Source organism: Austrofundulus limnaeus, unplaced genomic scaffold (genome assembly GCF_001266775.1).
Source record: "Austrofundulus limnaeus strain Quisiro unplaced genomic scaffold, Austrofundulus_limnaeus-1.0 Scaffold238, whole genome shotgun sequence".
Lineage (NCBI taxonomy): Eukaryota > Metazoa > Chordata > Actinopteri > Cyprinodontiformes > Rivulidae > Austrofundulus > Austrofundulus limnaeus.
The window spans coordinates 427,751-439,359 of record NW_013952640.1 but is presented as its reverse complement, the minus strand read 5'-3'; the positions used below and the strand labels follow the sequence as shown (position 1 = coordinate 439,359).

The window sequence follows — 11,609 nt, the reverse complement described above, 5'->3', positions numbered from 1 at the left end:
AATCGGGGATCCCTTTTATCCTCTTCTGTTTTTATATAATTATTCACAAATATTTTTGCAGTTTGTCTTTACTATATAGCTAAATTCTTTTTTTCTGTGATAGTAACCCATAGCTTGTATAATTTGTTTTATAGGCATTTTAGTTGAGAGTTATGGGTTCAGTGCACAAAATCGTATCAGTATTGATGTGTTTCTTCGATGTTTCCAGGTGACCAATGAGATCACTCCAGTGCTGACGTACTCCTACATGGCAGTGCTGGTGCCGACCTTYCTGCTAACAGATTTCCTGCGCTATAAGCCCATTCTGATCATCCAGGGCATTTGTCAGGTGGTGATCTGGATCTTCATGCTGCTGGGCACCTCGCTGCTTCAGATGCAGCTCATGGAGTTCTTCTACGGCATCACCATGGCCTGCCGCGTGGCCTACTCCTCCTACATCTTCTCACTGGTCAACCCGGTCATGTACCAGCGTGTGGCGGGCTACTCCCGCTCCTCGGTTCTGTTGGGAGTTTTCACCAGCTCTGTTCTGGGCCAGCTGTGCTTGTCTCTGGGCAACATCACCTATTACACCCTCGATGCCATCTCTTTGGGTTTCGTGAGCTTTGGGTTGCTGCTCGCGCTGTGCCTGCCCTGGCCCAAACGCTCCTTGTTTTTCAACCGGGAGAAGAACCCGGAACAGAGGGAGCTGATGGCAGTGGCTCAGCCTGAGGTGGACAAAGTCAACCCGGAGAAGAAATCGTTGGCCTCAGCGCTGCGCTGGAAGGATTCTGTTTTCGTTCAGATGCTGCTGGAGTTGAAAAATGTGGTGAAGAAGCCCAACCTGAGGCTCTGGTGCCTGTGGTGGGTGTTCAACTCCACGGGCTACTACCTGGTCCTGTTCTACGTCCACATCCTGTGGAACAAAGTCAACGAAGAGAACAAAGACAAGCCRGTTTACAACGGGGGCGTGGAGGCTGCTGCGATGTTACTGAGTGAGACTTTCCTCTTAATATTAGATCTCAGAAAATCTGATTTATGCTCAGTTTAGTGGCATTAGCTTAGATGGCTTTTATGAGCATGACAAGTTTGCCTGTAAATTTGGAACAACCTAAAACACGAGCGCAGAAATCGGTTAATTTGAATCTAACTAACCCAAGCAGAACTCCTCTGTAGTCACTGCTGTGATGCTACGGCTGCTAAAGCAGAGTCCTCGTTAATTTACTGAGCRGCTTCCCTACTGAGCTGTAATTCAGTGTAAGGTAGGCATCTCAAGTTGGGAGACAAATATCAGGGTCTTTACACTAACAGACGGGTTTCAGCAGATTTTTGTAAGATGAATGAWAAACTGGAGATCCCACATTTAACAGCTGCGCCTGATGAGGAGTAACGCAACAAAAGCCAACTAAGTGCATCGAATTCTCACAAGGGCAGCAGTTTAAATGTTTACTCATTCCAAGAATGAATAATAGGCAGCAATGCAGAAAAACTTAAAAATTGTACTGTTTAAAATTAAGGTTTTTATAAAACCAAAGTTTTCTAACAGTTTTTCTTTTTTCAGAAATAGACGTTCTAATTCAAATTTCTTTGAAATTGACCTTATTTCTCTGAAGTTTGCTGCTGCAACATTTGGAAATTCCTTCTTATAATGTTTGGCGTTATGAAGCTTGAGGATTTCCTTTTTATAAACATGGTTAGACCAGAGGAGTTCAGTCCTGGTCCTTGGTCCTGCATGTTTCACTTGTTTCTCTGCTTCAGCACACCTGATTCAGTGATTGAACTACCTCTTCAAGTTCTGCAGATGATGTTGATCATCCATTCATTTAAAGGGGTCTTATGCAAAATCCACTTTTTTAGCTGGTAAAGAAATTTTGTCTCCAAGAGGCAGAAACGTTGAATTTATTCTCTCCTGGTGCTGCAAAGTAGGGTTGGGCAATATTGGCAAAAAAATTAATCACGATTAATATGTTGTATTTAGCCAATAACGATTAATTTGAAGATTAATCCCCCAGAGTCCCTGGAAAAACCCTTATATCCTAGTCACATGACCAATTTAWTGGGAGAAAATTGGCTCTTCGTAAAAATCTGTTCCAAATTGTGTCAAAATTACAGACTTCAGGCTACACATCAAACTTTAAATTGTGTTGATAGATAAATAAATTACAGAACTTTTTTTTTAATGTTCATCATGTTTGAAGGGGAGAGGAGCACCAAGCAGTTAGTCTGCCTGGTGGTATTAATCGTTTTAATCGTCAAGTGCCAAAAATTAATCGATTAATGTTTTTCTGACGATTAATTGCACATGATACGATTATGCCCAACCCTACTGCAAAGATACCTTTTATATTTTGTTAGGGTCATATTTTTCAACCTCTTCAGTTTTCTCAATTTTATATGACTTTTTCAGAGTCTATTACATCAAATAATCTGCGAGGAAATTGCTAAATAAGGTCTGGACTTATCAACCTCAATTTCCTTGTCTTCATTCTCCTCTCGTTCTGAGTCAGACTCTGGTTCCAACATGTGAGGCTGGATGGACAAGTTTTCTGTTGCTGACATCTAATTAAATAAAATATTTCTGCAAGCTAGAAAACATAACCTCCCCCCAAACCGGAGTGGACCGGTCTAGAAGCCGGAGGGGGGCGGGGCTTGAAGCGTCTTAAAGGAACAGTAACAAATCCAGCTTCTTTGAGGCACACCTCAGAAAAGTGGTGAAAGAGGGGCTGATAAAGTTAGAATAAGAAGGAATTCAGACCAAAGCATTGCAGTTCCACTTTATAGAGACCCAACTGAATGCCTTAAATATGAAAAGGAAGGATTTAAAAGCATGATATGTCTACTTTAAATCAGGTGTGTTGAAGCAGAGAAACCTTAAGCATCCAGGATAGTGGCCCTCGAGGACCAGGTTTGGGACGCCCCAGTTTTTTCTAAAATCAACATAAATCGAGTTTTCAAACTGGTGCTGTTCTAAACAAAAATAACTTGTTGCTAGCCAGGTGCTTTGTTGCCATATTTCAACAAAGTACATATTATGAAGCTTGTAAGACGGTCAAATCTTGAAAAAGTCCTCATTGATTCATTTTACCAGCACAGATTAAATGTGAAGTGTGTGTGTGTGGCTGCTGATGTGGGAACAAAAAGAGCCAAAGTGGGCAACAAAATAATGTACACAGCCAACAATGTGGTTTTTACAAGCTGTGAATTTATTTTATTTGTTTTAATTTGGACACACAGTTTGATGGTCTACTCGTTTTATCCACAATTTTGAGTCGAACTAGTCTCCCAACCACCAGAGCTCCGTAAGATTCCACCTTAAAGAACAACTGTTAAGTCAAGGACATGACCAAGGTGCTAAAACCATCTTAAATATGGAAAAAAAAAAGATTTGTCACCTGTTTGTATGATATCAAATATTGGACTTTAAACAGTTCCACGGCTGTAGATTGATTAACTTGGACATGACCTGGGAGCAGTAAAAGTGTCATTACAAAACTAAACCTGAGATTAGGTGACTGATATTGAAGGAACTTCTAGTAATAGTGCTTCTAGTAATAGTGCTTCAGTAGTTTTTTGATAGTGCACAGGCTGAGTTCTGTTAAATGGACAATATAGGGCTGGGAAATAAAGCATAAACAATACATACTGTGATATTGATAAAACATATGTTTGATAAAATGTTGATCATTTCGCTGAACTCTGATCCAGAGAGCCATGGCATTCTGGGGGATGTGGGCAGAGGAAAATTTTTAGCTGTTCAACCTCCTAATGTCCCAGCTGAGCAAGCTGGGTGGCATCACCCAACTTAGCTTACTCTTCAGTAAGCTAACAACAACCTGCTGGGTAACATGCACAGAAGCAGTTTCATGTTTCACCACCGTGACTCAGAGCTGCTTCAAAATAAAAAAGAACAACGTGGAGTGAAAATAAGGCAACAGGTCAAGAGGAAATTATGGATAAAAAAGGAAGGGTCATATCACCAGTTTGGCAGAATTAATCAGCCTTTTTTCTCCTGATCCTTATTTCTAATAGATAAAAAAAAATCAGTAATTAGCAATATGAACTGATATAAAACATTTGTATCCAAATACATTTTTAAGCAGACATTGCCCAGCTTTAGTACAAATAAATACCATTGCATGTAGTCAATAAAAAGTGTAGATCAAAACAATATAAGTTAAAAAGAGGTTAAATAGCTTGCTCATGTGTTAGCTAAAAAGGCAACTACGTTTTTTTGTTTTTATTAATCTGACAGTTTTTATTTATTAATAATAATAATAATACATTTTATTTATAAAGCACCTTTCAGGACACCCAAGGACACTGTACAATAAAAAGGAAAAAAAAAGAATGTCCCGAATGAATGTAAAAAAATGACTATATAGCATTCGCAGGACACCTCAGTCCGGGACAAAAGTGCCCAGTATGCTCCAACCGAAATCAGATCGAATTGTTTCAGTTCCACGATGAACATCTTGTCATTCTGTTCGCATTGTTGGCATTTTAGATAACACTGTTATCTAAACTGTTAATGTAGATTATATAAAGAAGTGGACCTAGGATAGAGCCTTGAGGAACACACCCTTGAATATTTGAAGACAAGAGGAAGAAAGAACTTCCACCAGCACACATTGCGATCTGTTAGACAAGAAGTTTGTGGGAGTGTTTGTTTATGCTGAAATTGCTCAGATTCTGCACTTTGCTTCAACAAAAAACAAAAAAAAAAAGGCAAACAAAAAAACTACTTGCTAAACTACTTGCTATATCAGAAGCGTGTGTGAAAACAAATGCCGAACAACCTCATGACTGCGCGTCATCAGGTCGGCTGMCGTTCGACCATACTGAGCACTTTAGGCACTTACTGACCATGTGGACGWGATTTCTAAACAAATCAAGGCGGCAAGGAGAGGTCAAAGCCRGTCTACCTCAGATGCACCTTTACGCAGCAAAGCAAGGTACAAAYAGAACCAAAACAATCGACATGTGAAAAGTTAGTCTGCTTTGCAGCTCAGTGATGTGATGACATACGGACAGTGCAACCACCCGGCAGTGGGAACAAACAACAAACTATTAAATATCCCCACGTCATCCCAATTCTTACCATTGCAGAGTTCCTCTTCTTGGAACACACTGAGCGTCTCTGGTTCAAAGAGCTCATTGCCGAAGGTGCTGGTCAACCCCTCCAATGTGGCCAAGTACTTGATCTTCAGGTCATAGCATCTGATTTGGCTCTTCTTGACAGTGTTGTCATTGAATTCRCTGAGGAATTTCTTGAACACGTTGTTGATACGGATGCGTGTGAGAATGTTGCGCTGCCTAATTTCTGAGTTCAGAGACTCCGGAATAAATCGTTTGTAACTGGTGGGGATAGAGCAGAGAAATTAGTTCTATAATTTTAGAATTCTGAAATTCTTTGTATAGTCTCATTTTTGGTTTACATGTGGAGATGATTAAGATGCAAATGTGTGTACGAATCATCACAAAAACTTAACATACATTAGTGAGAGACATAACATACAAAAAAACAATTAGCTAAGGAGACTAAGTCGGTAGTTTGAGTTAGTTTGTGCCCAATATGTCAACATAATAACTTAATGGAATTCTTCCCAACACTGGACAATGGGNAATAGAGTTGTGTGGGAGAAACAAATGAAGAGTATACAAAACAGACATACAAAGTACAGTGACCAACCAATAAGAGTTAACAGTGATAAGCTAATAATACATTTTATTTATAAAGCGCCTTTCAGGACACCCAAGGACACTGTACAATAGCAACAAACAAATGTAGATACATTGAACAATAGGGTTGTGCGTGAGAAACAAATGAGTACAAAACAGTCGTATTAAAGTACAATGAAGTAGATACATTGATCAATAGGGTTGTGCGGAAGAAACATAGAAATGAGGAGTACAAAACAGTCAAATATGAAAGAACAATGACCACTCAATTAGCAGAGTTAACAGTGATGAGCTAATCTGGATGTGTCCTCAGCCCAGTCTTAAACAGGGAGAGAGGTGGTGTTACGTAATCCATGGGGGTAGTGAGTTCCAGAGCTGCGGTGCAGAGGGGCTGAAAGCTCTGCTCCCCATGGTGCTGAGGCAGGCAGGGGGTACTGAGAGTTGAAGTGAGGGGGCAGATCTTGGAGAGTGGGAGGGTGTGGAGATGTTTAGGAGGTCAGTTAGGTAAGGAGGGGAAAGATTGTGGATATCTTAGAAAGTGTGCAGGAGGATTTTGAAGATGATGCGGGATTTAACTGGGAGCCAGTGGAGCTGTTGTAGGACTGGAGTGATGTGGGCAGAGGATAAGGTTTGAGTGATTTCATGTGCTGCTGAGTTCTGAACCATCTGTAGTTTGTGAACGGATTTATTGGGGAGGCCAAACAGTGGGGAGTAAGGGATGCACCGATTATAAAAATTTCAGTCAATACCGATATCCAATATAATTATTGCTGTTATGGCCAATAACTGATATTTACCAAAACTACACAAACAAATTAATTATATTATACATATACACACAAACACACTTGGGTCTTTTTTTGATACTGTAAATAAACAACCAGACCTCTGACATGACTACTTCAGTTATTCCTGGCTGCACAGCATCAGTATCACTATCATGATCAAACAGATGCTGCTCAACCAACCATSTCCCCTCCCAAAACAGAAACACAAAGATAAAAAATTGGGAAATCAATATCGGACGTTAATATCGGCCCAGTTTTACATATCGGACTTATATGATATTTTAAAACATTACCAATATCGGCCGATACAGATATCAATACCGATATATTGTGCAYCCCTAATAGGGAGTTGCAGTAGTCGATCCTGGACGTTACTAGGCTGTGTACAAGGATGCCAGTGGAGCGGGGAGTGAGTGAAGGACGGAGACGGTTAATGTTGCAAAGATTAAAATATGCTAATTTCCAATAAGTTTATCCAATATACATTGTTGATAAAATATTCAGTTATTAGTAAACATGTAGTTTAATAATGGCATAAAGATGATCAGAAACAACTTTATGTACAACAGTTATGTAAAATAGTTTTATATCTGTGGCTGTCCCGTTCATTTTGTGTTTCCGATGTCTGAGGGTAACTCGTAATATTTTTTTTCTACAGGTGCAGGAACTTCCTTTGCGGCAGGCTTCGCCAAGATTCGCTGGAACCTCTTGTCCGAGCTCGTTATCGGTATTATCACAGCGTTGCAGGCGGGCCTGCTGCTCCTCATGGGAAACACGGGCAACATTTGGGTCTGTTATGCTTCTTACATCCTCTTCAGAGGTTTCTACCAGTTCCTGGTGCCAATCGCCACGTAAGTCCCAAAGACAGTGCTGTAATGAAGTAGAACTTAGCTGGTGATGCCCAAAATGTTTAAAATCAAAGTGTAAATGGACTGCAGCAGTAAAAATAAGGGTGTTGTTGACACAGCTGAATCTGGAGCGCAGTGCTCAGAATGTTAAACRTTCTCACCCTCTCAGTTTCCAGATTGCCTCGTCGCTCACAAAGGAGCTGTGTGCTCTGGTGTTTGGCATCAACACCTTCCTGGGAACAGTACTAAAGAGCATCATCAACCTGGTATTCTCCGACAAGAGGGGCCTGGGGCTGGATGTGCAATCTCAGGTGATGATGTGTCCATTTTCARCTGTTTAGCATCACAAAAATAATCAAATACAAGATTTATGCTGTTTAGATGGCACTTTATTTAGCTGTCTATTAGGGATTACTGACAGAGCATCTTTAAAGTGTTCTTTATTAGTTAAAGGGTAAATAAAAAATAAAAAAACTGACAAGAAACGAAACACTTGTGATGCTTGTTAAAGTTGCTCCTTTAGAAGGAGAATGACCTGAAATAGAACAGAGTAATAATTTTCTTGTTAATTTAATTTGCGTAGAATGGAAATTCATCTTCGGCAAGAAGCAAGTCTGGAAAAAACCTTTAAAAAGAACTTTTGTTTAGCTTCACAACACAAACTGAAAGGAAAATTTACTAAAAGGTTTTGTTAACGCTGTTGAATTGATTTTTGCCTGCTGCCAAATATAAGAGTGATAATGTTTTTATCTTTGTTAGCAAAGTGTGTCATGAACAATCAGATGKAATTTATTCTAAGTCCCAGAATGTAATCATTAGTTGAACTCGTACAGACTCTGTCAGTTTCACWGATACTGAGCTTAAATGTGTTGTGGTAGTAGCTGAGAGTCATCCACAGCACATACTTTGAGCATACTTTCAATTATTGCTCCTGTCTGAAGTAGTAAAGTTTTTACTCCAGACAGTTCAAAACTCTTTCTTCCTTTTTTATACTAAGTGTAGACATGTGGTTTACCTCCCTGATTGAGGGCCTCTAACAGAAATGTCAAATTGCACAGGTGGACACCACATGGGTCAAAGATAGTTGAATTAAAGGTCAAAGGTCACAGATGACYCCTTTTGTTAAAACCTTGTCTCTGCTCCAGCTTGAAATCAGAGTAACAGAAATGTCAAACCTATGAATTGTCCCTGTCTGTCCATCCATAAGAAAGTCCACAATAAGTTGTCCACAGTGGAACTTCCTCACGTCATGGATGGAAAATGCAACTATGGCTCCACAGGTTCAAGGACATTTACATTTAGAGTTTCCACATGTTCAAGAGTTTCCACATGTTCTAGAGTTTCCACATGTTCAAGAGTTTCCACATGTTCAAGAGTTTCCACATGTTCAAGAGTTTCCACATGTTCTAGAGTTTCCACATGTTCAAGAGTTTCCACATGTTCCAGAGTTTCCATATGTTCCAGAGTTTCCACATGTTCTAGAGCAGGGGTGTCCAAACATTTTGTCACATGGGCCAAAATCATAAAGTCAGAAGGACTTGAGGGCAAAAAATATTTYTCCTTTACCTGCCCAACAATAAAGTAAACATTGAATACTTTAATTAAACAAACACAAAGTACGGTAGTCAGATTTATTGCTTAAAATTGGTTGTGAAAATTAATCTAGATCCAGAACTTTAAAAATTGTTTTGCAGGATTCCCTTATTGAAATAAATTTTGCAATTTTCTAGGTTTCAATTGGGAAAAAAAATAATCCACTTTAGTCAATTCTGATCAATAAAATCAGGATTTAGGTCACTCTTGTTGAAAATGCTTGCTGTATTCAGATAAATTTAATAAAAGAATTAAAAGCAAATTGGAGTGCAGCAAAATCATCTTCTGAGTAGAAGTTACTAAATAGATGTGGAAAAAGTTAAGAGTCTGGTTATTTAAAGACAAATCTCATTTGTCTTGTTTCCAATGTTTTTTATTATAAGATTTTACTTTGTGATTAATTTGCCCTAATAATAAATAGAAAGTCTCCATCTACATCAAACACCTGTGCAGGGGGGACAAATTTGCAAATTAGTATAATTCTTGAACTGAAGTCAGGGGCCACACAAAATCAGTTCAAGGGCCACAAATGGCCCCCGGGCCACACTTTGGACACCCCATTCTAGAGTTTCCACATGTTGTAGAGTTTCCACATGTCGTTCACTCTGTTAATTCTCTGCTCTGGTGTTGCAGTTCCTGGTGTACTTCATCTACCTGACAATCCTTACCGTGGTGTACTTCATCTGTGCTGCCGTGGTGCTCATCCGTCACTTCAGGAACCGGCCGGGGGAGGCAGCTCCGGTCACGGAGCTCAGCCCAATGACGGTAAACACAGAAGCAGAACCTTTGTCAAATGGCAATGGTGCCGTACCTTAAAGGTGAAGAACACTTCTTTTTTTTTTTTTAATCTCGAGTCGTGTTTTCACCAACGAGATGTTGATCATTTTAACCCACTGATGATGACGTTCAGTGTTACCTTTGAGCCTTCATCATATTAGTGCCTCGTCTGCTGTTTAAAGCTGCTGCACCTCATAAATCAAACTGTGTAAATAGTTTTATTATTTCTAAGTAGTTTGGAAAAATCCTGTTTATACACAAATAAGTTTAGTTCTTTTTGTGTCATTTTGAGCGCTATTTCATTACATCAGTCTTATTGTACTTTAATACAATAATCACTTTTTAATAATCTTAAAAAGATCTAAGRCTTTAGGAAAGTGTTGCTTTAGTTATGAAAAATCATGTCTGATCAAATTAGATCATGAATGATGTGAATTTAAACTGCCAATTTTCATCCAGGTTAGATTATTTTATTTTATTTTATTTATTTTAATTTTTTTGGTTGTTGTAATAATTTKTTTTAATACAAAGAAGCCACACAATGAAGAGGCATATTGTTTAGTATTTGATACATTATATCTGGTTTTTACACTTTTTATAGATTTTCCTACAAAGTGTTGAGTTGCAGCATCTTGKCCAACAAAATAAAGGATTTGGCTTTGCTGTAAACAGGAAAAAGAATTCCTGCTGCTTTATTTACAGGAACAGGGTTGTTGAATGTAAGAAGAGATAAAAACATAGGAGTACAGTGTTATTCAGCAGGACAGATTGTTTTTAATGAATTATTTTTTTTTCATGTTTAATGCTACAATAGATTGTCAAGTTTGCTCACTTTGGAACAAACAGGGTTTAATTTGTTTTAGGAACAATTCTGTGTTTTATTTTGATTTAAGAAAAAGGCCTGAGAGTGCTCTATAAAAGAAAATCAGATGTTTATTTTTTATTCACAAATAAAATACATTTTTTTCGGATTTGGCTTACATTTCTTCAACCTATTTGATTGTGAAAACAATCATCCAAACAGACTGCGATACTTTTAAGGTTCAACAGAGCTTTATCATCCCTCATTATAAAGATCATCCATCCATTATTTATACCCACGTCTTCCTTTCAGGGTCACTGGTGCCCACATCCAGCAGTAACACTGAGGGGCGGGGTACACCCTGGACAGGTCCCAAGTCCATCACAGGGCCACACATAGAGACAAACAACCATTCACTCTCTCACTCATTCACACGTTATCAATTAACCTAACTGTCATGTTTTTGGTCTGTGGGAGGAAGCCGGAGTACCCGGAGAGAACCCACGCATGCACGGAGAGAACATGCAAACTCTACCCAGAAAGGTCCCCAGGCTGGGATTTGAACCGGCAACCTTCTTGCTGAGAGGCAGCAGCTCTACCAACTGAGCCACCGTGCCGCTGTTTTTATTGTAAAGATCAGTTGTTATTTAATAAATGTCACTTTTCCAGGAATAAATGATGTCTTGAGCTGGTTGAACAGAGTGTATTTGCTCCCTGATGGAAACTAAAAAAATGTCTGACTTTTTATTTCTAGAACATAATTTTAGATGCTGTAGTTCAGGACTATTTGATTTCAGTTGCAAGGATTATCCATCCATCCATAGGAAATCATTTTTGTCTGCTGCCGAAAGGTGAAAGCAGACGAAAAGCTTCAAAATGACTCAGTTTGTTGCTATTTGGTGGTTAGCAACAAGCTAGTTTTTTTATGAATTTCCCACTTCCCAGTATAACTGAGCTGCAACAAAAGCAGCTAAATGAAGATTTTACAAAGCTAATTTTGATGGCTACTTTTGAACCACCTTGTGCACCTCCACCTGGTGGTGGGAAGTTGTAATTTTGTAGATGAAATAATCAACATGCATTGTTGGAAATGTAGTTTATGTTCAATGCTGGCTTTACAGCAGCTTATTTCAAAGACAATTCATC

General features: G+C 39.0%; 1 protein-coding gene across 1 annotated transcript in view; it reads left to right on the top strand.

The window, feature by feature from the left end:
* slc19a1 (solute carrier family 19 member 1) overlaps window positions 1–10,632 on the top strand; it is a 14,153-nt gene extending 3,521 nt beyond the window's left edge. Inside the window, exons 3-6 of the mRNA XM_014020039.1 lie at window positions 209–971; window positions 7,102–7,294; window positions 7,461–7,602; window positions 9,518–10,632. Coding sequence (XP_013875493.1) covers window positions 209–971; window positions 7,102–7,294; window positions 7,461–7,602; window positions 9,518–9,700 — 1,281 coding nt within the window. The 3' untranslated portion in view covers window positions 9,701–10,632. The remainder of the gene's footprint in view (window positions 1–208; window positions 972–7,101; window positions 7,295–7,460; window positions 7,603–9,517) is intronic.
* The last annotated feature ends 977 nt before the right edge of the window (window positions 10,633–11,609 follow it).